The sequence below is a fragment of the Heliconius melpomene genome, chromosome 15, assembly GCF_056956725.1.
Source record: "Heliconius melpomene rosina isolate 202511_hmr_F chromosome 15, ASM5695672v1, whole genome shotgun sequence".
In the NCBI taxonomy this organism is placed as follows: Eukaryota; Metazoa; Arthropoda; class Insecta; order Lepidoptera; family Nymphalidae; genus Heliconius; species Heliconius melpomene.
In genome coordinates, this window is record NC_140403.1 from 6,521,206 (window position 1) to 6,548,573 (window position 27,368).

Consider the following 27,368-nt stretch of genomic DNA (forward strand, 5'->3'; position numbering starts at 1 on the left):
AAAATATGTAGATATGTCCGTTCTTGTTTATGTCAAACGTTTAGTGTTCAATTTCTATATTTTTTATTTGTAAAAAAGATTTCTATTTAAAAATTTCAACGTAAAGAAACTAACTTAATAACAGTGGCAACCATAGTATGTATTGACAACTGGCAAGTATATAAATTATAAAATGAATGTTAGCAAAGGAAAGAAAAATGGTGGTCGCAAATGTATACATCAAAAACGTAATTTACGGCTTAATTAAAAATTAAAACTGCAATGATTCTTAAAAGTCAGTGAAAATGTCTACTCCAGTGTCAAATCGCAAATATGGGGCACAAAAAATTCGACTTACTAGTAAGTAACATCCTTTCACTGTATTATGTTCCAAGCTCGATGTGAATTTGTGTAATGAGTGTCACTCCTTAATTAACGTTATTATTTTCTTTTAGTCCTATGTGCGAGAAACTTAGTCCGAAGGGATTTATTTCGTAAGTGTATCCTGTTTTATTTTTTTCATGGAATTGCTTTGAGTAATTTAATTGTCTGAGTGTATGATTCCAATCATATGATACAAATTATAAACACATAAAATATAAATTGGAACATAAAATCTCTGTTGTAAAACATGCGATATGCGTGCTTATTTTGATTTAAAACTTACAAGGCTTTATATTATTAAATGTAATATTTAATTGTTTTTAATATTATATTAAATTTTCTATGTAGGAATAATATAAGAAATCAATTTTTGATATCATTTAAACATGTAATCTGTTGTTTAAATAACTTAATATATTAATTATATATAGATTTTTTCTAAACAGGCCTTCACTTTGTGGACTAGTTTAATTTACTTATAAATTAATTACTACCATTGTAAATCATATAGTTGTAAAGCATGTATAATTGAAACTATTCAATGTTTATTTATATTTATACATTTCTATGTAGAGCAATCTTTTCAGAAATTGATAAAAATAATCAGTGAAAATGTATGATAAAATGATATTTATGTCACATTTTTAGTGATTGACATATTATCTTTCAATGACTTGTCCCATTTCTTAGAATACCTCTCAGGCCTCATGTCGCTAGTAATGTTACAAACACTGCATGTTGGTACTTAAAAGTTACATCTAATGGTTTGTTTTTATCATACTCTTAAGAGTACTGGGAAACCTGGTCAACTTCGAAGCACTGTAAAATCCAGATAAATAATAAATTTAAACAAAATTAAAACTTATTTATTTATATTATTACAAATGTAGCTTTTATGAAATTGAATCTTAATAAATATGCAACATCTTTATATATTACATTACTCAATGGCAATTTAATTTTATTGTGTGCATGACTAAGAATATTTTTTTGTCTTGTAATTGTTCAAAACCTTTTGTTTGTCTGCTTGCAATATATTATCCTATATATATATTTATTGCATATGTTTTTTTAATTACTTAAAGAAACAGAAAGAAATACATTTTATTATAGGTTTTTATTTTCTCTTTAATTGTTACTTATTTTAATGTATTGTTAAACTATTACATCAACAGGATTACCAGACCCTTTTGCAAAAATATCAGTAGGTGCCAGTGGCCAAGTATACTCAACTAGTGCAGTTAAAGCTACACTAGACCCCAAATGGAATACACATTATGACTTATATTTAACAAAAGGAGATGGAATTAGTATAAGGTATGATTTGTAATAGTAATAACTTTATCTTATGCTCACAAGAAAAGACACAGAAATACAATAAAAAAATACACATACAAAAAGTTGCCTTATTGCTTAATAGCAGCCTCTGCCAGGCAAAATGTAATGTAAAAACACTATTAAATTAAATTATAATAAACTAGATTTATAAAATAGAAACATTTAAAATTTTACATTTGATTTAGCAATGGTAATATTGTTGTCATAGGCTTTAGAGTGTAAACCTGCTAACATTCTTAGGGGAGAAAAAAAAAATATTACAAAGTTTTTACTATTTCATTAAAAAACCTTGTAATAATATTTTTATACTCATAGTTCAATCATCATTTAAAAAAATGGTTTGTAAACTAAAATAAAAGTTAATGTTGTATTTTTTTACACTTGTGAATGGTATAAAAAGGCACAAGTGCAACTAAGCTGACAATGAGACAACATTTATCTATTACTTTTGCTATTATATCTTTCTGTTAGTATTATGTTTTCACAGGCAATACAATTGAGGTTTGGTCTTTTTCACAAAATTAAAATTCAATGTCACAGCTAGTGTTTATTCATAAAGAATTATATGTTTTTAGTATTTGGAATCAACGAAAAGTCCATAAACGTCAAGGTTCTGGCTTTCTTGGTTGTGTCCGTATCCTGCCTTCAACAGTTCATAAATTAAAAGATACTGGCTGTAAGTTACTTCATATCAATAATTTAATTTATATTTATAATTGAGGCCACCATGTTGCACAGCACAGGCTTGTGATTGTAACTCACTTGATAGTTGTGAGTTCAATTCCCATTCATGAGTATACATTATTTCATATTTTCATTTTCCTCATTCTAATAATAAGCATAGTGTTGATATTTGCCACTCTAAACACAATGCCTAAAGATAGTAGAGAATGGAAGTTTCTTAATAGGGATTCTTTAGTGTCTTAACACTAGTTTCCCAGTTTCCATCTGCTTACTCTGCTGTGTGTTAAATATAAATTTATACATATAAAGAAAAATCATGTCTACTAAATTATTTTAGATCAATGCCTGGAATTATGTGAAGATAGCTCTGGCGAAACATGTGGTGTTAAAGGTCAAGTCATAGTGTCTCTATTATCTCGAGATAGCACCAGAGGCGAACCGGCCTCTGCTGCCGGAGAAGGGTCTCCTTTAGCAGTTGTTGGACCGGCAGGAGAAGTGAGAGCTTCGAGAGATCCTCCAATAAATTCAAATGTATCAAATTTACCATTGCCCCCACATTGGGAAGAGAGATGCACCTCTAGTGGCAGGTAATAGTCTTATCGTGTGTAAAGTATTTTAACATTTTTGAATACTAATTTATTTATGTCAATTTGCTTTTAAATGGCTTTTAAGAGTTATTTATTTATGTATAATTACTGCTTATTTTTTTTACAAATTTAGTAAATCAAGTTATAATTATAAAACAGAGTATTAAACTAATCGCGGTTGTTTTGTGGCACAGTGTCTAGCTGTGAACGTGGCAGGTGTGTATTCGGTTCCCACTTGAAACGTAACTGAATTACTTTCATTTCTTTGCTCTGATAAGAAAATAAAACGCGGCGTGTAGTTCCGCCACTCAACATTAAATTTTTCGAAAATTGGATGGTGCATGGGGTAGAATAGTGTCCTAACACTTAAGTTTTCTGCCCTGCTATATGTGGGATACAGTGGGAAGCTGAAAATAATTGCATTTGTAGCCAGCTTGCTCTCTATGTTGAATAAATAAGGATGTAATCAATTTATAGCTTGTTACAGTTATTATTATTTATTCAATTGACGTATGTTTTATTCTATCTATTCAAATAACTTGCAAAACATTTCTTGGATTTTAGTTTGCTTTGTCTTTCATAAAAAAAATATTATTTTAATGAAACGATTATTTGTATAATTTGCCTACAATATAACATTAAGTACAAATATTGTAATAATATGCGATATATACTTATATGCGATAATATACTTGTTCCAGACCATACTACGTTAACCATGCACTACGTCAAACGCAATGGGAGCGACCAGTGGAGACATCCTCGGCCTCGCCTCCGCCCACCACTCCCCCGTCCTCCCCGTCCCCGGGTGCGACTAGCCCCGTCACCCCGGCTTCCCCTATGTCACCAATGTCCCCTGTATCCCCGTCGTCGCCTATATCAGAGAGTGATGTTAGCCATGCGGCTTGCATTTCATTGAGGTAATTTTTTTATAACTTTATATTAGCATAGCAGGGTATGCAGAGGAAACCTAGTGTTGAGATTTAAGAGGTCAAAGCCTCGATTTGTACTGTTACGGGTGTGAGCGAGGAAGTTGAACATTTTTTATGCATATTCCTTCATGTGAAAATCGAATGTACAATTGTTGCATTTAGAGTCACATACTAGGTTAAAACCCTGACTGAGGCTAGTAAAATGTCTCACTTAAACGGGGTATAAGGGTATAGAGGGTTATAGAGGTAAATGGAAAATTTCTAGGCAAGAATCTCATTGAACCAGGTGTGAAATGTCCCATTAATAAGTAAAGTCCTAGGATTCTCAATTATTCAGGTCCCACTTAACCTGGCTTCACTGTTAAAAAAGTATATATAAAATCAGTAATTAGGTAATAAATAAAATGTCAATGATTTTAGGCCTGAACCACAACCACAAACAGCAGTGAGAAGTCGGCAACCACTCTCAGCTACAGCAGCTCCCCCAGTCACCCCCATAGCAGCTACTGATTTACCACCAGGATATGGTGAGTAATTTAATAAAGCAAAAACAATTGTTTGGTTGAATGCGCTAATCTCAGGAACTACCTATTAAAAATTCCTTTTGCATAGCATAGTATATTTATGGAGGAATGTTAGCTAGCTAGGGTAGGTATAGCCCACTAATAATGGCTTTAATAATTTTGGTATAATCCATTTTACCTGCAATCAGAATTATCTCACGCATTAACATTATTTCAAGTGTCATAAAAAACTTTTAGTAATCTTCTACGTAGACCACACGGGCAAAGCCGCCGGTAAAAATTAGTAGAAGCAGAGAAAAATAACAATAAAAAAAAATACTTTCCATACACAGAAATGCGAACCACCGCTCAAGGCCAAGTGTACTTCTACAACAAAGTAACTGGCGTGTCGACCTGGCACGACCCGCGAGTGCCGCAGCACCTGCGTCACTGTGCTGCCGCAGCCGGCCCGCTGCCACCCGGCTGGGAGATGAGGCACGCGCCCTCTGGACGGCCTTACTTTGTTGATCATAATAACAGGACCACTCAGTTCACGGATCCGAGATTGGCTTTGTCTGCTAGGCTTGTAAGTGTTTTGTTTGTTTTTTTTGTTTTGTGATGTTGAAATTGTGTAATTATAAAACAATACTTAAAATGACTTCTAGGAGCCGTAAATCACTAATGAAGGATAACAACAACATTATTAGTTACAAGTAATGTAAATAACAAATTGAAGGCGCCCAAACTGGCTTAGAAAGTTTGCTCAGCAAGTAAAATGTAGTTTTACACTAAAAATCTTCACAAATTGTTTGCAAGACAAGAAAGCTCTCAAAAATTAACAATTAGAAAAACGCTGACAATCTTCGAAATAAATATCCATACCTATATTATAAATTCGAAAGTAACTCTGTCTGTCTGTCTGTCTGTCTGTCTTTTACGCAATCAGGCCCAAACCGCTAATTTAATTGTGATAAAATACTCATATAGAGATACTTGAGGGTCCCAGGATGAACATAGGATACTTTTTTTTTCTCATATTTGTAACATTTTCGATATATACCAATATATTAAAATATTTAATTTGACAAGCAATTTATTCCGCCATGTTAATAACAATCGTCGCTACGCGTTGCTAAGCAGATGCAAAGATAGCAATTAGATGATTTCTATTATTTGATATTCATCCTTATGAAAATAAATATAATAGTCACTTTTAGCATTTCATCTAGATTGAAATTATAGTTTACTGTATTACATTCTAATAAATAATTAAGATGTCACTGATTCCAAATGACCTAGCCTACGAGTGGTATAGTATGACCGACGCGAACGGGCAGATGACTTTGATGATTTTGTAAATGTTTATATATTTTCGAATTACTATTATTTTTTATGTAATTATTTGCCGCTTATAATTAATTTATCTCAGTTCGGTTATCTATACCGATGTTATACATTTAAAATATCGTAATTTTAATCATTTGGGATTTTATTTAATATTGTTCGCAAAAATTAATAATTATTTAATATAGAAAAATGTTTAGTACGCGCGCACGGCAAACTTTAGGTACTTTTTCTAATATTAAGAATTTCCTTTAGTTACTTTTACTTCTTTTGTTTGTTCATTTCGGTTACTCAGATATTTTTTCTAATAATAAATCTCCACTTATTATTATTTTTTAACTTATTTTAATTATTTATATTTCCGCGGGCGTAGCCGCGTGGGCCCGGGCCAACTAGTAATAAAATAAAATAACAAGTAATTTGGAAGCTACAATGCCACAAACATACATACATACAGAGATACGTTAAATACCTTTGTGTCTTCATAGAGAGATAATAAAAACAGTAAATAAAATTATTAAACGATGAACGGTTCTTTCCCCAGACTCCCTCATCAGATGCGGCTCCAGTCCCAGCAGCCGTCACCGCACCAGCCCCCACCGCCCAGGCCCCTGCGCCCTCGCCATCCCCCTCCCCCGCGGGTGAGCTGGACCCCGACGCGCTGCCTAAGTACAAACGGGACCTGGCGGCCAAGGCGAGAGTGTTGCGAGCTGAACTGCAGGCCTTGCAGCCGCAGACTGGACACTGTAGGATAGAGGTAGTGTGTTTGTAATATAATATCGTAGATAAAGCACAAGTGTGGAAGATTACTTAAAGTTGTAATATAATATCGTAGATTATATTTGATAATTATATAATTCTGATTATATTTTTCTGATAAATAAGAAAGAAAGAATAAGAGGGTTACTTTGCTATTATATCATTGAAACATCTACACATACAACTACAAGAATTATTAACAAAATGATAAAATTATCATTATCATAAATACCATAAATTAAATTATATTCCAGGTGTCCCGCAACGAAGTACTAGAGGAATCGTACCGACTCGTAATGAAGTTACGAGGCAAGGAGTTACGTAAGCGTTTGCTGGTCAAATTCCGCGGCGAAGAGGGCCTCGACTACGGCGGCGTGGCCAGGGAGTGGTTACATCTGCTGGGAAGGGAGCTTTTTAATCCACATTATGGCCTATTTCAGTATGCGAATTCTGGCGAAGATAGATATGCGTTGCAAATCAATGCTGATTCTGGCGTAAGTTTGGTTTTTTATGTGGTGTGGTTTTTATTTTCATTAAGTCGGTGGTGGTATGGTCTTATTTTTTTTAAGTTTATGTTATGCTTATTTCTATTTAGGCAGAGGAAGTCTTATGAGGACATTTCATTCTGGAAAATTCTTTCCCCAATTTTTGAGACATTGTTTGTTTTGTATGGTGGTAATTAACGCCACATTTATTTTGATACTATAGCGAAAACTAGAAGTTTTTTTTTCTTTCGAGCGATTGACATGAATGCTTACAGGAAGATTCTTATTTTATTTGATGTGCTTTAAAACGTAGGTGTATTTTATGGACAAATAATTTTAAAGCATATTTGATTACAGGTTAACCCTGAACATCTGTCGTACTTCCATTTCGCGGGTCGCATTCTGGGCGTCGCTTTGTTCCACGGACATCAACTAGACGCCGCGTTCACCGCACCTTTCTACAAACAGTTACTGGGCAGACCAATAACATTGAAAGATATTCGCGATGTAGATCCTGAATTACACAGATCACTATCTTGGATGTTGTTAGTATTATTTTTCGTAAATTTCATCACTAACATATTTTTTTCAAAAGTTAATCAAATGAAATCAACTTCAGAACGAAGAAATGAAAATATAAATTTTAATAAATATTTCACTTCCTCAACCAGTTGTGTTTACAGTCACACTGTGCCCCTGCGCCGCGACTGGCTTCAAAGATAATCAATCAATATCTGATAAATACTTTTCTGTAATACTTATACAACAGTTGTCATCAATATTTTAATAAATCAAAAGCAACAAATATTTCATTGATTTAACTTGCTGGGTTGTTCTATAAACAATAATAATTTTTTATAACATTAGAACTGTTACAATAAGCAATTCTTAACCGACTTTTGTTTCGATATGTCCAGGGACAACAGCATAGCGGGCGTCATAGACACGACTTTCTCAGTGGAGTGCTCGTCGTTCGGCGCCGTGCGCAGCGTGGAGCTGCGGCCGGGCGGTGCGGCCGACGCGGTCACGGACGCCAACAAGCGTGAGTACGTGCGCCTGTACGTGGCGCACCGATTCACGCGCGGCGCCGAGCGCCAGTGGCTGGCGCTGCAGCGCGGCCTGGCCGACCTGGTGCCGCCGCCCCTGCTGCGCCCCCTCGCCCCCCGGGACCTGCCGCCGCTGCTAGCTGGTCGCGCCGACCTGGACCCGGCCGATTGGCGCCGCCATACGCGCCTCAAGCACGTGGCGCCCGACGCGCCGCTCGTGGCCTGGTTCTGGGAGCTGGTTGAGGCCTTCGACGCAGAAATGCGCGCGCGCCTGCTGCAGTTCGTGACGGGCTCTCGCCGCGTGCCGCTCGCCGGCTTCCGCGCGCTGCAGGGCTCCACGGGCGCCGCCGCGCCGCGCCTCTTCACTCTGCACCTCGTGGCCGACGCCTCGCCCGATTCGTTGCCCAAGGCGCACACGTGCTTTAACCGCCTCGACCTGCCGCCCTATCCGACCAAACAGAAGCTGCACGACAAATTGAAGCAGGCCGTTCTGGAGACGGCCGGGTTCGCCGTCGAATGATATCATAGTGAACTCTACGATCGTATATTCTATAATGCTGTATTGCAGTTATTTTTATTCTGATTATAAATGAACATTATCAAAACGGCAATTAATGAGACTGACGAATTTAAAAAATACATGGACATGACAAAATTATTTAAATTATTACTGTTTTTGGAACGTCAAATTCTTATGTTTACTCATGTAACATTGTCATATAGAATGTTAGTATACAAGAAACTAAATTATAAAGTCTACATTTTACGACCTAAACTTCACTAAGGCATTGTAACATTGCAAAGTACTTCCACTATATTTAATTTATCCTACTTATTACTTGATAATATAAAAGTATTTATTAAATGTTATCCATATTAATAGGGTTTGTTTATAACTAATTGTTCTATATTGCACTTTAACAATATATCAAGCACAAGTTTTTCATGTATGCAATGCTCAAATAAAAGTATACTTTCATGTCTAGTTTTAGGACATATTAATGGAAATCATTATTGTGTTAATGTATCGTATGCTTCGAATTGTCGTAATTTATATTTGATTTAATGTTTACTCAATTTTGTAAGTAAAATATTTTTCTTTTACAAATATTTTCTAATATTTCTGGCAATTTTTTTGTTTATACGAAAGTGTCATTGTACTAGGATAAAAAAATAGTGATTGTTATATAAAAATAAAGTATTATCATAGTACATTTTATTGTATATAACTGGTGGTTTCAGTACAAAGCACAAACAATGTGTTATAGTTATATAGAAATTAGTTTCAATATTGGATTTGAAATGAGTACTTGTGAGGTGCCTTATATTATTTATATCAGGAATTATGTATATAATATAACAATTTTTACATGTTAACAAATGATTTATTCATCTTAGACAAATATTTAATTTCATTTATTTACTGTTATATTCAGAGGTTTTAAGTAAATGTATTCATAATTGTATGATTGTAATAAAGTGGTTTTATATGTTACGTGATGTGAGAAAATATTCATATTTATAACAAGGATGAGTGCCTTTTTACCCATTAATTAACAATAGCGATAGCTTTAGATATGTATGACTGTTAGCCAAGTAAAACATTTTAATGGTAACAATTACAACTTACGTTAAAATAAAGTATCATATTTTTGCACAATACTAATGCTTTTATTTTTAAACTAGCTATGCCTGTGTTTATATTACATGGAAATATAGCTCAGCCTTTTCCGGTTTTTTTATCTTAGATTTTTTATATATCATCAGATACAGATATAATATCCATACATTTAAAACTAAACTTTCATTCAATTTAGTAAAATTGTAATAATTTTGTGGAGCACAATATCTGAAATTGATAAACCTTTTACATTTAACATGATTAACATGAAACAAATAATGTTAAGGAATGTTTACTTCAGTACAGCAGTGACAACTATATTTAAATCTGTTAAGCACTTTTTAAGAGCAACGTGCACAAGGCACATGTATAATCAGACTAATGTTATAATAATTAGTATTTTGGGTTCTATTACAATAAATAAATGCTTTCAATTATATATTTTTTTATATATTGACTTGTCACCTTGGTGCAGCGATAATTTTATTTTATTATTATACCTGTGTATCTTTACTGACTGGCAAAATTAACAGAAAAAAATATGGTGAAAGAATAAATATGGATACCTATATTACTAATTGTATTTAAATTAAACCTTACTATATAAAGGTTAAAGGGAATGTTAAAATTTTCTTAACATCATTACATTTTCTAATTATAATCTTTTTACAAATAAGGGTAACGGTATATAAATCTTACTACACATGCTGAACAATAGGGATGCTTAAAACTCTGTGCATGCTATACAGCGCTATAAAATATAATACTTGCTAGTATTTTTGTTATCATAGATTAAGAGCGCGAACAACATCTATATTCGGCATCTCAAAAACGGCTGGCACGCTCTAAAAGTTATTACTAATAAACGGAAGTGATTAGATAGATTTTTTCTTAATTGACTAAAACAATTATTCAAAAGAAAGCAGTTTTCTTTATTTTCAGCATACAAGTATGTAAGTCAGTAGGCGGTTCTATTAAGTCACTTTTGCCGATTGAGAATTTTAAAGAGTTCTAGTTCTAGAGAACATTGCTGACAACTTAACAAACATAAAATACTAATGTCATTATGTCACTGTCAAACCCTAACAACTATTATGTGTCATCGGTATTCCACATTCTGACAGACGAATTCATTTCCGATTCCTAACACGACGTGACCAATTCGACTCTAAAAAGCGTCACTTGAATTACCTTTGTTTTGTAAGTGTTATAAGCAAAGTTACACATATATTATCTCACTCATTTGTTTTTCTTATTGGATAAACGAAAAACAATTCTAATATATCTGTTGTATATGTATTTCTCTTATAACAATTATTACAATCAGTGAAGTGAGTGCACAAAGAAGTGTTAGTTTAGTTCGAGTGGACTATTTTTAGTAAATTATTTCACAATGCCTACAAGTGCTGTGTATCAGCCCACAACTGTAACATATGAACAGCAACCGAATGATCAACGCTGGAATTGTCCGATCAGCTACTTCTCTAGGCGCGTGACGAGTAGCTTGAACCGGGCTGTGTGTATACGACTGGCGCTGTGTCTATTTGGAAGCACATTGTTTATAATCGGTAAGTTATCATTAATTCACATAACAATTATTAAAAAACACAATAATTATCTATATATTTAAAAAATCCTAATGCACTTATTAATTGCTCCTGTAATTTAAATGTAGCACGTAAGTAGATCACAATTAATAAAAAAACTTTACATAGGGCGTATTGGAATAACTAATGACAAGGAACATTTTGTTAGATTTAGATAGCTGTAACTAATGTCATAACAAGTACAAGTAATATTCAATGTTTGGTGTACAACACATACCTGGATTTTATAAACATACAACCTAGAACTTCCAACCTTATTAGAACATAATAAATAACTTATAGAATTCAACATATTGTCTAATAAGATTAGAGGGAAAATATTTCAAATATAAACATTCTCTCTAATAATACTTAAACCATAATGTCACTTCATCAATATCTGTTATTTTAAGTATGTTAATAAAAATAAGCATTTTTTGTTTTAAAAAAAAACCTTTTAGACCACAATGGCTGTGGGTTTGATTCTAACTCAGTAAATGAATTATTTTAATTTTGCCACTCTCTCAACAAAGGAACTTCTCCCTCTCCCTCTGATTAGCCAGCTATGTGGAGAAATAAAAATGTGATACTAAAAAACACTTTTATTATAAAAAATTGTTAAGTATCTAACAGTTGGAACCTGAACTCAATAAGCAATAATCTCATATCTATTTATAAAACAAAATATATTTTAATTGAAAGTGTTTTTTTAAAGTATGAATTAAGTGAAGTGAGTTTACTGGCCAAATTACACAACATCAATCTTTGTCTTAACTAGTTTAAATAAAATGTCTTTATTAAGAAATTGTTCTCAATACTCGCCCCCAATAATAACTTATGTGGAAATAATACTTTTTCTGTTGTAGTGGTACTTATTGTATCAAGAAGAACTTATGAATTGTTTTACTATTTTTTTTTAAAATATTTTTTGAGCTTTGCAATGTATTCCATTCCATTTATTCCAATGTATTCTACAGAAGAGTAGGCTGACTTAGTGCTAAACTCTAAACTTTTCTGTCTAATTTTCAAGATATTAAATACTAAAAGACTGGACTCAATGAGCTTTGCTTTAGATCCCAAGTGGAATATGAACACACAAGTGTTACATTTACATTCAGAAGCTGTTCCTCTACACCACCTCATTATCATGTTTACCTTTTAATATAAATAAGTCCTACACTATCTATTTAAATTTAAAAAACATTACACAATGTACATTTATATATTTATGTTATGTAAAGAGTCATACTGCATGTAATATAAACTACACATTTGTTAACATGTAACATTTATGTAAACAAATTAGTTCCAAATTATTTTTAAGTGCATTTTTGTTTTAGTTTAACTTTGTTTTGTTTTTGTCTTTAAAAAAGCTAAACAGAATGGTATAAGATTCACATTTAATAAAATGCATTGTAATTAAGAAAATGGGTCAAATTTGTGGAAGTAGTGGGTTGAAAGTGTGGGTAGAGGAACATTAGCATTAAAACAACTTTCACTTCCACTAAATCTATTCCAATAGTTCCTAATTATTATAAACCAAAACAGCTGTTACTATAAGTAATACATTTTGATTTAATTTGCATTTGATATATAATGATTCTAAGTAGACACTTTCAGTTGATAATTAATAGTACCAAGAATTATTAATGATTCAATTGATCTAAATTATATGAAAAGGCAAATAATTAGCAAAATAAATATTAAAAACCTAATTAGTATTATACAATAATATTTAAAAAATTGTATTACAATCATTCTAGTAAGATTTATTTTAATTGCTTACCATTTAAATATAATATTTATATATAAAAATATATATTGCACATGTTTTATTTAAAATTAAATTATAACTGTAAATCAAAATAACAGTTATCTGACCTCCATTTAAAAACTTTTATATGTTTTTATATGAATATAAAAACAACATAAAGAATCACAATGCATTAAAAATGTGCAATGGAATATGTTAAATATACATTAGTTATTGTTATTTACGTATTAATAATCATTATTATTAATTTATATTATTATAAAATGATATTATGAATCATGACCCAAAATGTAATTAAGACCAATTTATATAGAAAATTAAGCATGTATTTATTTTACATACAAAATTCTTTTACATTTTTACATAACATATTTCACTTTGATGAGTCAAAGATTCAATCACGAATAATTTTGTTTCCAAGGAGTGAGGAAGTAAGAGGCACTTGTGTTACGGAAACGTGTTGTAGCCGCACACCGACGGGTTTGTCGATCTTCGTGCGTTGTCTGTACGAATGATAGAGCCTTTTGGACTATCAAGATGTACGAAATTGTTACGTTATTTTCTCATCTTATGTCAATCTCGATAATTTGATTTAGATTTTGTATTCTGTATTAATGAATTAAATGTCTATAGTAAAATGTAGTTATTTTTATAACTAACAAATATAACTACGACAATTCACTGAATAAATAAATAATTAAAATTTTTATCAAATAAAACAGATTTCAACCGAATCTTACAATTAGAACCCAACTAAACTCTTATCAAACTACTCTTGAAGTGTATCCTTTCCAATAAAAAAAATCTAATAACTAATATAAAAAAAGATACAGTCAAATCGATAACCTAATCCTCTTACAGAAGAATAATATAATATCCTACAATTAAGCGCTAGTACTTATCTTAAATCTATTTAAAGTATCAAGTCTAGACTCAACGTGTGTAATAATAATAATAGTTGTGCCGTTGGCTTGTACTATCGGTTGAGGCGATCCCACTGCGCAGCCATCGGATGAGTCACCGGCCGCAAGCGCCGCACCGGACGCTCGATGCCTTTTACGATTCATATCCAATTGTATCCTATACGCACGAGCTTAACTCTGCTACTATGCTACTGTATGGTATGGATAACGTGACCAGACGTCACGTTTTTAGTTTGTGTGTCCCGGTTTCCGGAATAAGACACCTATGTCTCATTTTTTCGGAATGGCTTGTAAATTTGCTCGATTGAATCAAGTTTTACAGTGATTATTTATTAAAGTGTCAATTATAGGTTAAAAAAACACAAAAGCTTTATCGGACATCGAGAAAAATTAAAGTTATCCTAAAAAACGAAAGTACTTCTGTAGAAAAAACTAAAGTTAGTCACCCCTAAAAAAAAGGAAAGTGCAATTCTAAAAAAAATTAAAAAAATTAAAGCCACCCTACAATGTCCCGTTTTGAGCCAACTGAATAATGGTCACATTACTTATGACCAACTTTGTAAAGTTTTCTTCAAATGAAAGACTCCCGTAACGGTTATTCTCGGCCCTATATAAGGGGTGACGTGCGCACTTCGAAGTGGGTCACACTTGTTAGTGTTCATTTACAGCAGTTATGAATACAAACACTGACTGTCTGTTGAGATTTGCGCCTTACTTTTCATATCCGTATGTGACTTTCAAGAAGATCAGCACTTTTCATGTGTTGATTCCTTCATATATATCCGTATTTGAAAATAAATATATATATATATATATTTTAAATCCAAAATCTTATTATAATAAGATTTGTATCTCATGGGAGATTAGAATCGTCAGAATCATTTTAGAGGTTACAATTACCAGCACAAATAAGACTTTTGTATGGACGAAAGAAAAATTACATTAAAGCTTAAAGACTAAGTTTAATAAAATGCTTTACAAATAATTGTAAGTTACGTTTATCAATATTTTCATTTAAATTTATCTTCGCCGCTTAGATTTGTCTATTTACACATTTAACTAGTAAAAAAAACCGATTGTACAAAGCTGTATCTGGTCTGGCTAAAGCTAAGTGAAGCTTACCGAAGGTCCATAGCAATTTTATAATTATATGTAAAACCCTTTACAGTATTAGGTAAATAATTAAATTAAATAATAATAATTTATCTCTTTGCCTACCCTGCTGTGTTGGTAATATAGCGTGAAGCTAATTTGATTTGAAATGTAAGGGTATATATAAACGAATCAATCGCCATGGATTTTTTGTCTTAAGCTAGGTTACCAGGTTCCTTCTGTCTACCCTGCTATGGGGATAAGCGCGAAGCTAAAAAAACTGTAAGACATTTAAAAAAAGGTCACGTTTTAAATATATCTGCATTATATTAATTTTAGGTGAAATTGTAGGCGTTAACATTTATTACTGAGACACTTAAAAATCTCTTCTAAATACTAGAGTTGCTAATCTCCGAAAAATGTACGTTAAATATAATTATATTAATTAAACTACAAAATTTGCCTTGAAAGGGTTAAATCCGTAGTTAAAGCTAACCAGTGTCGTGCAATCGATATAGTAAGTACCTATGTTATGCACGAGGGTTATTTTACGTGTTAACTGGGTCAATGTTACAATAAATACTGGAAGTGCTTTATTTGCTATTTTTAACTTTCATTATGTTTATTTTGTTTTGTTAATTTGCGTTATTCTGAACAATATTTTTTTAAATTACTGTAATAAATGAATTTGAGGCCGTCGTAGCGCGAGGCAAGGTGTGACTGTAACACGACGTTTGTGGGTTCGATTCCCACTCGACGGAAGTAATTCATATTTTAATTTCTTCGTTCTGGCACCATGGTCGGTAAAAGCTCGGTGTTGATTTCCGCCACTCAACACGGAATGCCTCGAAAAAGCGGCGGATAGTGGGGACCGGAGTGTTTTGACACCATTCCCCTTCACATTATAACGATAGGTAAGCAATATAATTTTAACTACGTTCATGTTTTTTTTTTATTTTTATTATATTTTGTATCTAAGTCGGTTAAATATATATAGAGTCTAAACAGTTGTACATTGTATAAAAAAATATAGGTACCTAGTTATGTAATAGTAAATTACGTCGTACAATAGCTAATACATCGTGATAATCAATTTATACAACGATAGACGTCACAGGCTTAACTCTAAACTCGAGTCCATACTTGATTTCTGACATTTTTTGTCTATCTAGTCAGAGGTTTTTTTAAAAAAAAATAAACAAAAAACGTAAGACGTAAATATGGTAAGACGTCATTGTGACGTAATTAGTTGATATATTCTACAATGGCTATGGGGTTAAGTCTTAAACGATTGATGTACACATACAGTTGTTCCTTTTATTGTTTCCTTGGTGCATAATTCATGCCATTGATTTCTTGCGATTTTTTTTTCTCTCCCGCATACAACAGGTAGATAGAGGGAGCCGATGATGTTAGAGATAGATGTTACTCCGTTTCCTATTTTCTGTCGAATTCTGAAGGCATAACGAAGACCCTAGAATCTAGTGTGCTATGTTCGCTTCTCTAGTTCACTGTTCAGTTCAATAATATTAATGATTTCATTTCCTCGAGTGGTGATCGAATCCACAACCAGTCGCCTTTACAGTCACACACAGATGGATCTATGTAGACACTGTCACAGCGCCAGTGCAACAATACAGCACATAACAGGTGCTTGTAAATCTATTGCACAGACGGATTACAAGCATCGTCATGACCAAGTGGCATGCATAGTTCATCAATAAGCGAAACTGTTCCTTATTATAAATATAAACCACAATCAGTAATAGATACAGCCGAATATAAACTCTACTGGGAAAGAACAATAATTACAGATCGAACAGTACATCATAATCGTCCGGATATAACATTATATTTTAAAAAACTCAAAACAGTTTACCTCATGGACGTTGCAGTACCAAACACTCATAACCTTTCATCTACATTTACTGAAAAAATAACAAAATACACAGACTTATCCATAGAGCTGAAATCACAATGGCGAGTGAACACAGTTAAAACTATCCCAATCATACTTTCATCTACAGGTGTCATACCAATCACATTACACTCTTGCCTTAAGCAACTTGACCTTCATCCTCTTCTTTACATTAAATTACAAAAAGAAGTAATTCTGAACACATGCCGTATTGTTAGAAATTTTTTAGCATACCAATAATTATGTCATATGAAGTTTCCTAATGTTTGACAAAAGTCCGCATTAGAAAGAGAATCCCCAGAAATGGGAGAAATATTAAATTTCTTTAAAATAATAATAATAATAATACTTTATTGCACATGAAAATAAAAAAGAAATATATATGAAATTTACACAGAAAAGAAAAGAAAAGGAAGGATACATAGAAACTTATGTACTTTATTATAATCATAAGAAAAATATGTAAATTTATAAAATTTACGTACTTTCTGAGTTTATACACAATTTAAATTAGTTTTGTCGAAGAATTTGCTTGCCTCTTCTGTTTATAGTTCCCAGTAAAATTCTGTGGAATAGCCCGTTTTCATCTATAACAACGTATAAGTCTTGACAACTCTCGAAAGTATCGTCAAGGTGGATCAGTTTTTAACTCGGCCAACAGTGAATTTATAAATGAATCATTACGTAAGATTTAAGTATTATAACAAAAAAATATAATATGCTTAAAAATATGCTTGGTCTTATTCGCGGCGTTGTGTTCCGCTTCTCAACTAGACCGGATGACATAGAACATAAGATTCTCTCTTTCTAAACTACATAACATATATTTTTTTACACAAGAAATAAATCCAATTTTTTTTTAACGGTGTATCCTTCAAATAGCAGGGTAGGCAGAGGGAACCTAAGAACCTTGTGAAGACTCTCAATTTCCCATTAGAACACTTCCATTACCCGCTTTCCGCGGAAGTGTTAAGGCGTTGCGTGTTGTTAAAGTCAAATTAATAACTGTTATTCTTTTTTTTATATCATCATATTATCTTAAATACATTTTATCATTTTTAGATTCAGAGTCCTTAATTTTACAATCTCTCTTAAGCTCGCTCTTAAGTCAGAGATCGGTCTTGTGATGCCGTTATCATTCATAGATATATACCTACATTATGAATAAAAATCGACTTCAAGGTTTTTTTATTTTTCTTATAATTTTTTTCTACTGTACCTACTTCGATTTTCAAATAACATGGCCTTACAGTCCATCACTAGTGGATCATTATGGGAATAAATAAATATTTTTAAGTAAATAAGTACGTGATGGGAGTTTTAAATCATCGAGAACCTCTAAATGAGTCGGTATTTGAATATTTATAAAAAAAACATATCTATTAGCTGCGGTGTAAATTGAATATTTATACCTATACGCACTGCGGTTGGCGAGGAAATAAAATATAATTACTTTATAATATTAAATACTAATGTGGTATTGAAATTGAATACGCTACGGCTTCGTATTTCTTGTTTTACATAAGCTGACAACTTTATATATATACTTTTTTTTTACATATTGTTAACCAGTTTTATTTCCTGATAAAAAGCCATTTTATTGGTAAAAAATCTGTGTAAGTAGATATGAGTCATAGCGTTTGTGGATAATTAATAATTTCCTGCTTGTATTTCCGGTACAAAGTACTTACACATTGGCCAAGTACACTAATGTATGAATAAATAATGTATAATGATTTATTTATATGTAATCATTATTATTTATTATATTTTATCTATAAATAACAGGTTTTCCGTGTTTATAACGACATTTCTATGCTATTCGTACGTACGTGTACGGCACACATGTATAAATATTTTAGATGTATAGGCCTGGGCCTTTCCCTGTTATTTCCTCGGTCAATTAAATATAATAATAATATTTCTTAACTTATGGTATATTAATAATTCGCTCCTTTAAATTAAAGTAATTAATATGTTATATAGCATTATTTATTATTAGCGACACACTCGCGGCTTAGCCCGCTTGAACTACATATTTATAAATTTACTAATAATGTTGTATTATTATTATATTTAAAAGTGTGGAAAGTGAAGTTTCAGCCAATGCAATTGTTATTTAAAGCAAGTTTATCGAAACATATTCCTTAAAATGTGTTAACTTTTTAATTTATAAACCTATTGAAATAAAACAAACACAAAATGTATTGGGTAAAGCTTCTTAAAATACCAAAATTAAAAACTACAATTAATTCGGATAAGCTGTTTCTGAGATTAGCGTGAACGAACGCACAGACAGCAAGAAAAATTATAAAAATATTTTTTGATTCTATTAAGTTATTAAATGTTACCATTTTTTCAGATATAGATTCATTACGATTTTATATAATAAAAGTTAAGATTTGAAATAAACATCTAAACATTAATATGCAATAGAATATGTTTAAAAAAAATACTTGCCATACTTATTGGAAGTCCCATTCCCACGATAAAAGTAATCTTAAGCAGATTACTTGAGTCCAAAAGCAGTGTATGTACCAATTAAATGTATTTGTACTGGTATTACCAGTTTATACTGACATGTTTACTTGCATTATGAAACCTAACTAGAAAAAGCTTAATTTATTTTTGTATCAGTTGTCAGTAGATAAATATACTGACATACCTTACCATAAACAAATGTATCGGATCGTTATCGTTTGTTACTTCATTTTCTTACTCATTTACATGAGAAACTACATGTAAGATAATTTGTAAAGTTTACTTACATTTAGCTCCAAGTCGATGGTTTCTCTGGTTTTTCTTGTTCATGCTATTTATTCTTAGCTATCGACACGCTCGCGGCTTCGCCCGCATTGATAATTATTAATTTACTAATCTGTTTCACTTTTGTTTTCTAATAAAAATATCGTTGTAAATGCCGGGCTCAATATATTGTGTGATCAAGTTCGGCCTGGAACGATATTTATTCTTTCAGTCTATATATTATACTCTTTTTTTTGCAGTCAATTTAAATAAAGGGTTATGTATGTAAATTGAAATTTTAGTTCGCCCGCAACTTCGTTTGTGTTGCCATTGGGACTAACGTTATTTCCATCCTACAAGTTTGGATTATAAAAGTTAAATCTAGTTTTTTTTTCATTTTTGTAGGAATTTGTGACAATCCTCTCACAAGCTCATTAAAAATTTCAGCTTTCAGTATTTTTGTTTGTCAGTCAGAGTCAGTACTGCAGCAGAACAGTTTTATGTACATTGATTGATTGACAATGTTTATGCTTAATAATAATCCCTATAATTTTCACTATTATTACATGTATAATAGTTCGATTTAAAATATTTATATTTGTTACAGGTCTTGCTCTTCTCATAGCTGGTGGCGTGCAGTATTCTAACACACCTCCAACACCCACGCCTCAAGACGCTGACAACGGGTTCGGGGCGCTCATAGCGGGAGGTGTTATATTATGTCTTGGACTGTTGTTCACAGGTTAGAATATGTTTAAATTTTTCCATATAATTATGTTAAAGAAGATTATTGTATACTAGTGATTCGCTCGCGGCTTCGCCTGCATATTCTACTAAAGCATCAGCCAATTCTATAAAACACTAATTTTGTAGCCATGTTATCGCATGCAGTTCTTTATATTGACATAACTTTTTTTTTTAGTCATAAACCAATTGAAATAACACAAAGACTAAATGTTAAGGGAAATTTGTCAAAATACAGTAGTGAAAATTGCATATAAATCAGTTGAGCCTGTTGTTTCTGAGATAGTATTAAAAAAGATTGTTTGGAGTTCTATTACTTTAATAAAGGCCCCCAGTAACATTATTTCTTTTAAATCTTCCATATACAGACACCGATATGTTACACAGACAATTTGTCTTTATAATTTGATAAAAAAATCAAAATTGTGCATAGTGTACAAAGTATAAAAAATATAGAATAGCAAAGATTTTATTATTTGACTATACAGATAACGAATCTATATATAGTCTACATTAGATAGATTTTTTGCCTGACCAGGTAAGCAATCACGTCGTTGTCTGACCTTAACCTATAGCATCGATATTTATTATTATTATTACAGATGACTCATAGTAACACAGAATAAATCAAATATAACTATAAATTTTTACAAGGAACCTCGTAAAATTTAAATGGCATTGTTAATCCTAATGAACTAGTGTTGGGTTTTTACTTTTTTGGTTTTATGCAGTCGGAGTTTTTGTTATTTTATAATTATTTTTTGATATAATTTTTTGTATACTAAATTATAATTAAACAATATTTAATGATCGCGGTTATGTATATTTTTATTTGACATTTTAAAATTATTAGACCTATTTGTGCCTTTTTGATATCATTATTAAACTCCACCCCTTAACATTTAGTGTTTGTTTTCTTTCAATTGATTTAAAAAATATTGTTCGACAAAATTGCTATAAATAACTGTAAACTTAGTTTTCAATATTGCATGAGTGCATTAGAATGACGACCAACAGAATGAAATGGCGTGAAACTGTGGCAAGAATAACAAAAGTCAAGAACGTGACTACATGATGGCCACGACCGTTCTGTCAAAGAAGAAGATATAGCTATAGATATTGTTTTGTAAATGCTAGATATTGTTAGTAAATAAATAATTATGTATTTCAGCGGGCGAAGCCGCGAGCGGGTCGCTAGTTTTATACAAAAAATATTGTACCTATATTGCGGTGAAGCGCCCTTCACTCTAAATTCGGAAGTATCCTTGATTCGTAATGTAAAAGCGTGTTTAATATTCACATACCTACACTACGCCAGTGTGTGCGGAAACGAATATACAAAAGGGCACGAGTTGTGGAAACCGATGAAATAATTATTATTATTGGCGTCGCTCCAGTAAAGTCTATGAGGAGTGAGGAACGTATTATTAAGAAAAACAATCAGTTTCGCACTGACAGAGTAGGTAGAGGGAACCTAGTGTTAAGACACTCCATTTCCCACTTTTCGCCGAATTCTGGAGGTATTGCGTGTTTAGTGGCGGAACTCAACGCCGCGTTTAGCCTCTACACCAGAGCGAAAAAATAAATATTTCATTTCCTCGAGTGGGGATCGAACCCACAACCAGTCGCGCTTATAGTCACACTTTGTGCTCTTACGTTACGACTAGCGTGTTATTATAAATTAGGAAAAATTGTGTTACAAATATTACCTCTTCAAGATCAAGTTTTATTTATCTGTTGACTTTTCCTTTTGACGTAAAGATTACTTGTTAATAGGATTTTTTTTGCAACTCTGGTTTCCCTTATGATTCTTTTGCCGCCTTAAAATTTCCTGCTATATGTCTTTACGTGTATTTTGTAATATATTATTTTAGAGTAATCAGAATATGAGGGTCTTTTAAGTGCTCCATCACTCGATTGGTTTGAGTGAAAATATGAGACCTTTATTATATATCCCTTTAGCTTTCTCTGTAATAATAAAGTTCAATAAGTTAAAATATTTCAAAAATTCATCTTAAAGAATTTCTTCCATTTTGTGGAGTTTAAGTCCAGTTGGCCTATTGTCGAATCTGATTTTTGAAATGGCTATAATCTATATTGAAAAATTTTGAATCCATTTTAAACTCATTGCCACGCTTTATTGTGTCAACAGAGAAATAATTTTTAATTAAATAAATCATTTTCCTCAAATGGAAATCGAACCACTAACCATTGCGTTTGTACACTGTGCCACGACGATATCAAATATAAATCTCAATTAACAAAATCATTGCACCAGGCATCGGTGGGTGGGCATGGTCAGCTCGCTGGGGTGGAGGCAAGGAGGCTCAGACCAGCGGCGCTGCAGCCCTGACGGCCCTCAACCCCTCGACCGACCCCCTCGTGGCGGCGCAATACGCGCCCGTCAGGGACGCACCCCCCGCACCCGATGATGAAATGCGCAATCTGATGGATAATAAAGAATGGTAAGTACAGGTGTTTTATTTGTGTTTATTGCTTTTTAATTTTCAACAAAAACAAAGTTTGGAATATCACAGATATGTTTTGTTTTTTTTTTAAATTTTGATATACCTTATATCGTATTATTATTATCGTAGTATTTTGATATCGTATTATTCCACACTTACAAATACTTATTTACGAAACATACACAATATTATTTACATTTACATATGAAATTTTTAACATTGCGGGATTTGAACTCGCGCCTCTTGGAAACTGTCCAAACGCTCTGCAGAGATGTCAACAGCATAAAATAAGTTGTAACAAGTGTATAAGGAATTTCGACGTAGCATGATGAGAACCTTTCGTTTAGGGGTCAGAGCTCTTGGACTTTTTTGTACGTTTCCTATATAAATGGTTTTTTTTTGTTGAAAATATGACGCAAGTGGTTCTTAACTATAATTTAAGAAAATATATTGTCAGCGTTTCTCGTCGTTCCGTCTTCTTTTTAGAGCTTTTTGTGTTCGGGGGTTTTTAATTAATATTATTTATTTATTTATTAGACTTTTATATGCTCTAACCTTAACTAATAAGCTTTAACCTTAGAATAATTAAAAACAACATTTAAGACTTCTGAAGTTTAGTAAATTTATATTGTGATAAAATTGTTACTGCAATTGATAAATTCTATTTTAGTTCAGCATTAAGCACTTATATGTATAACTGCAAAACCATTAACTACAATGTAATATAACCTTAAATTGTATTTTTTATCTTTGTAACTAAGGAAGAAATAAATATAAAAACTGTTTAAACCCTACGTATTTGAAATATTTAAAATTTAGAGATAACAAAAATATGTTAATAAACTTGTCTATTGTTCAATTTCCTCTACTCAACACAAATGATCGTTAAGGAAATTGCCCAGTAAGGTAACGCCTTAACGCCTTTATAATGTTATACAAACTAGCACAAAATGGTGGTTACATAAACGATTGGGACTTCAATCACAGCTTCACGCTGTATCCCGCACACAGCAGGGTAGGTAGAGGGAACCTAATGTTTCCACTTTGAAGAAGAAGAAATGGAAATATAAATTTAAATAAATATTTCACCTCTTCGAGTAGGGATCGAACCCACAACCAGTGGCGTTTATAGTCAAGCTTTGTGCTCCTGAGCCACGAGTGACGAATCACTGTTTACATTTGACTACAAAGGATCGCGGGTCAGTTGTGACGTTCGTTGGTCCAACTGGTCGCTGTTCGTATCGAACCCCATTGTCTTCTATTGTTTACTTGTACTGGCATTTCTATCTATATTACATATACTATATACTATGTACATGCAGTATTGAAAATTTCCATTGCGTTAGAATCAACTGTAGATTATTTAGTTACACTTATTAAAGTTTACGATAATCACCTTTTTCTCATAAACAAATTTAATTCTATTTTATTATTGGTTATATGTTTTTATATAATATTTTTTATTAGCTTCACTCTATAGTAGGGCAGCTAGAGGCAATGCCTCCAGAAAGAGGCATTGCGTGTTGAGTAACGGAACTTAACGCCGCGAAGTACAATTTTTTTTTTTCACTAAGAAAGTTGATTGAAAGGGATGACTCTTTCTAATATCAGTCGCATTACGCTTCTAAAATAATTGATATAACAATGATGTGATAACGCAATAAAGTGATGCAAAAAAAATATAAAAATAAAATGACTACTTATACGTTAATAATCGGTGAAAGCTCAAAAGTTGCGCATCAAATTTTCTATATCATTAGATACAATCAGAACTCGTAAGTCCTCAGTCAATCGTCAAAAGCCGGTTACATTTGAATGGACTTTCTCTAAAACTTTCAATAAATGCTTTTTTTTATTTTATTTACAGTTTAAGCAGTGCAGAGGAGAGCGACAAAATGCTGGATGGTCGACCGTCTGTCGCGTAAATACAAAATGTTAAATGTATTTTCTTGCGAACAGACAAAAACAATAATGTCCACCTATATATATGTAATCTTTTAACCTTCTAACGGTACATTAGTACTTAAATATCTGTGTAAGTAAAGAATTTATTTTTATGACAATCGACTTTAGAATGGATATGGAGTAACCTGTTTTTTTTTTAAGTTATAATGGTATTTAGTTAGTATTGCCCGAAAAACAATTGCTGGTATTATTTCGTATTGCATTTCGAGGTACAAAATATTTGAAACATATTTTGTGTGTGTGATATTTTATTTACGTTGTCGTTTTCACTGTGAAACCTTTTTTTGAGAATTCATATTGAATTAATTTTATTCTGTTTTTTTTTTGTTAACGGTAACATTATATTTTGGGTTCCATTTTCAAAATAAACGATAATAGATGTCATATATTTTCTTGATGTTATACACATTGTCTGTATTAAATATTAAAAAAATATAGATTTGATAGTTAATAATCGTAATTTATAAATAAATACAAGACATGTGGCCAAATTATCGTCCAGATTATAAAATTAGATGTAATGTCCATATGTATCTAAATGTATTTCGATTATAGAATGGTGTAACGTAGATTAATTGTTCTCACTTTAAAATAATAATTACCAGTTTGATATATTTTAAATTACTTAATACTTTAATATGTATGAAAATTGAGTAAAGTTATAATTCTATCAAATCGTACTTTGAAATGTTTATGAAAGAAAATATTATGCTTAGTATTGGTTATATGGTTTTTTGAATTACAATAAGTGACAGAAAACAAAATATAAGAGTATTGTAATCTAATTCATATAATTGCATTTGCTTATGTTACAAAAATTTATTATAAATACAAATTTGTAGCTTAATTATATAAGTGATTTATATGCAATACATTTATTATATATTAGATATTATATTATAGTACTTTAGAAAAATTGCAATATTGTATTGTTATTCATTTTAAATGTCTCGTTTTTCATGCTATACTTGAATTATAAGATAGATTTTAACAAATACCGTAGAGCGCTGGCGCTAATTTAATTTTATCTTCGGCTGAATGACACAATCTTAACATTATGATTACATTACAAAAAATCTAAACAACTAAGTATATTTTTCAAATGAGTTAAATCAAATTTTTCAAATGTTAATCTCACTTGAAAAATATTTTAATCTAAAATATTTAAATATGTTTGAGGCGGTAAGGTGGCTTTGGTGTTTTCTGCACTGAGGGAAATGGTTATATTTCAATTATTTCCATTTTCACGCTTTGGTGCAAAGTGCGGCGTTGGGTTCCGCTCACAAAATTGGATAGAAAGTGGAGAACGGAATGTCATACAGTTATGTTTCGCCTTTTCCCCTACCGAAAACAGTGAAACTAATTATTATGCTAGTTAGACGTTTAAATAAGGTGCGATGTTAAGGCTAATATAAATTAATTTAAAAATAAATAATTATTTTTCGCATATCATATAAAATTGTTTCTAATTTGTAGTTTTACCACTTTCTGTCGAATTATAATATTTACTTTGAAATAAACAACCGCAATTTACTAATGTTTATAAAATAATTATTATAAATTATACAAATACTTAAACATAATATTATATAATTATATTTGCAGCTTAATATGCCAAGGCGCATCTAGTGTTAAGTAAGTTTTTAACTTTAAAAATAATTTAATTTCTTTTGTGTTGAGACCGTCCTTAATAGTTGTAAGTATAGGTATTTCATTTATACTATTATGATACTATGACCTGACAGTGAATTTTAAATTTTACAATTTATAATGAAAATATTTCGTAATGTCACAGTTAAGTTAATTGATTTTAATTAATATATTAACCTTTGGTTGCATAATATTTGAGCGATATTTCTTAATTAATTCTATGAATTTCTAATGATGAATTACTAAAATATAATTATCAACCCACTATAAGGTGGAATTAATTTTGTGAATCATGGGTCGCAGTCCGATATTTTCGAAAAAGAAGAGAATTTAAAAGTGGGCTGCAAAAAAGCATTTAATTTTAAAATGTATCTCGTATTATATAATAAATTTAATGATATTATTAGCTCTCTTGCATATAATATGTATTGGTATTACTTTTAACAAGCATCACATAAATGTACTTGAAAACTAATTTATGTATATAAAAAACTGTATTTAGTTAAGCAAAACACAAGTAGCCATAAGTTTATTATTATTTAATAATCAATTTAATATAAAATGTTTCTTTTTATTTTATTCTATACAATTCTGTTTATGTTTTCATTAGTTTGTGGTGCAAATGAATGTGTCGTACGATATTAATTTATAGTTACTTTAGTACTTGAAGTACATTAATTTGTAATATTTATATGTACTTAATGTTTCAATCTCCACTTAATCAATAAACAAATAAAAGGTTATATTTGAGTTTTATTTCACAATTACCTGTCAATACTTTATAATTAATAATATGGTAGGTACTTGTGAATCATTTTTTAATAGTACAGTATTTACGAAT

The 27,368-nt window shown here is 31.5% G+C and overlaps 2 protein-coding genes across 3 annotated transcripts; both read left to right on the forward strand.

Moving 5' to 3' along the window:
• The first annotated feature begins 144 nt into the window (after window positions 1-144).
• On the forward strand, window positions 145-9,703 carry Smurf (SMAD specific E3 ubiquitin protein ligase). Of its 2 annotated transcripts, XM_085198026.1 has the most exons (12): window positions 147-339; window positions 435-473; window positions 1,539-1,680; window positions 2,277-2,377; window positions 2,723-2,972; window positions 3,674-3,892; window positions 4,325-4,431; window positions 4,761-4,993; window positions 6,296-6,508; window positions 6,765-7,004; window positions 7,353-7,540; window positions 7,913-9,703. In XM_085198026.1, exons 1-12 carry the CDS (start codon window positions 285-287, stop codon window positions 8,559-8,561), a joined length of 2,436 nt encoding a protein of 811 aa, XP_085054152.1. In that variant the 5' UTR covers window positions 147-284; the 3' UTR covers window positions 8,562-9,703. The 2 variants fall into 2 exon arrangements, with proteins under 2 accessions (XP_085054153.1, XP_085054152.1); XM_085198027.1 differs by lacking the exon at window positions 435-473 and having other exon boundaries at window positions 145-339.
• A 1,064-nt stretch (window positions 9,704-10,767) lies between these two features.
• On the forward strand, window positions 10,768-27,270 carry LOC146531505 (uncharacterized). Its single transcript, XM_085198526.1, has 4 exons — window positions 10,768-11,230; window positions 20,308-20,442; window positions 22,723-22,909; window positions 24,780-27,270. Exons 1-4 carry the CDS (start codon window positions 11,056-11,058, stop codon window positions 24,835-24,837), a joined length of 555 nt encoding a protein of 184 aa, XP_085054652.1. The 5' UTR covers window positions 10,768-11,055; the 3' UTR covers window positions 24,838-27,270.
• The last annotated feature ends 98 nt before the right edge of the window (window positions 27,271-27,368 follow it).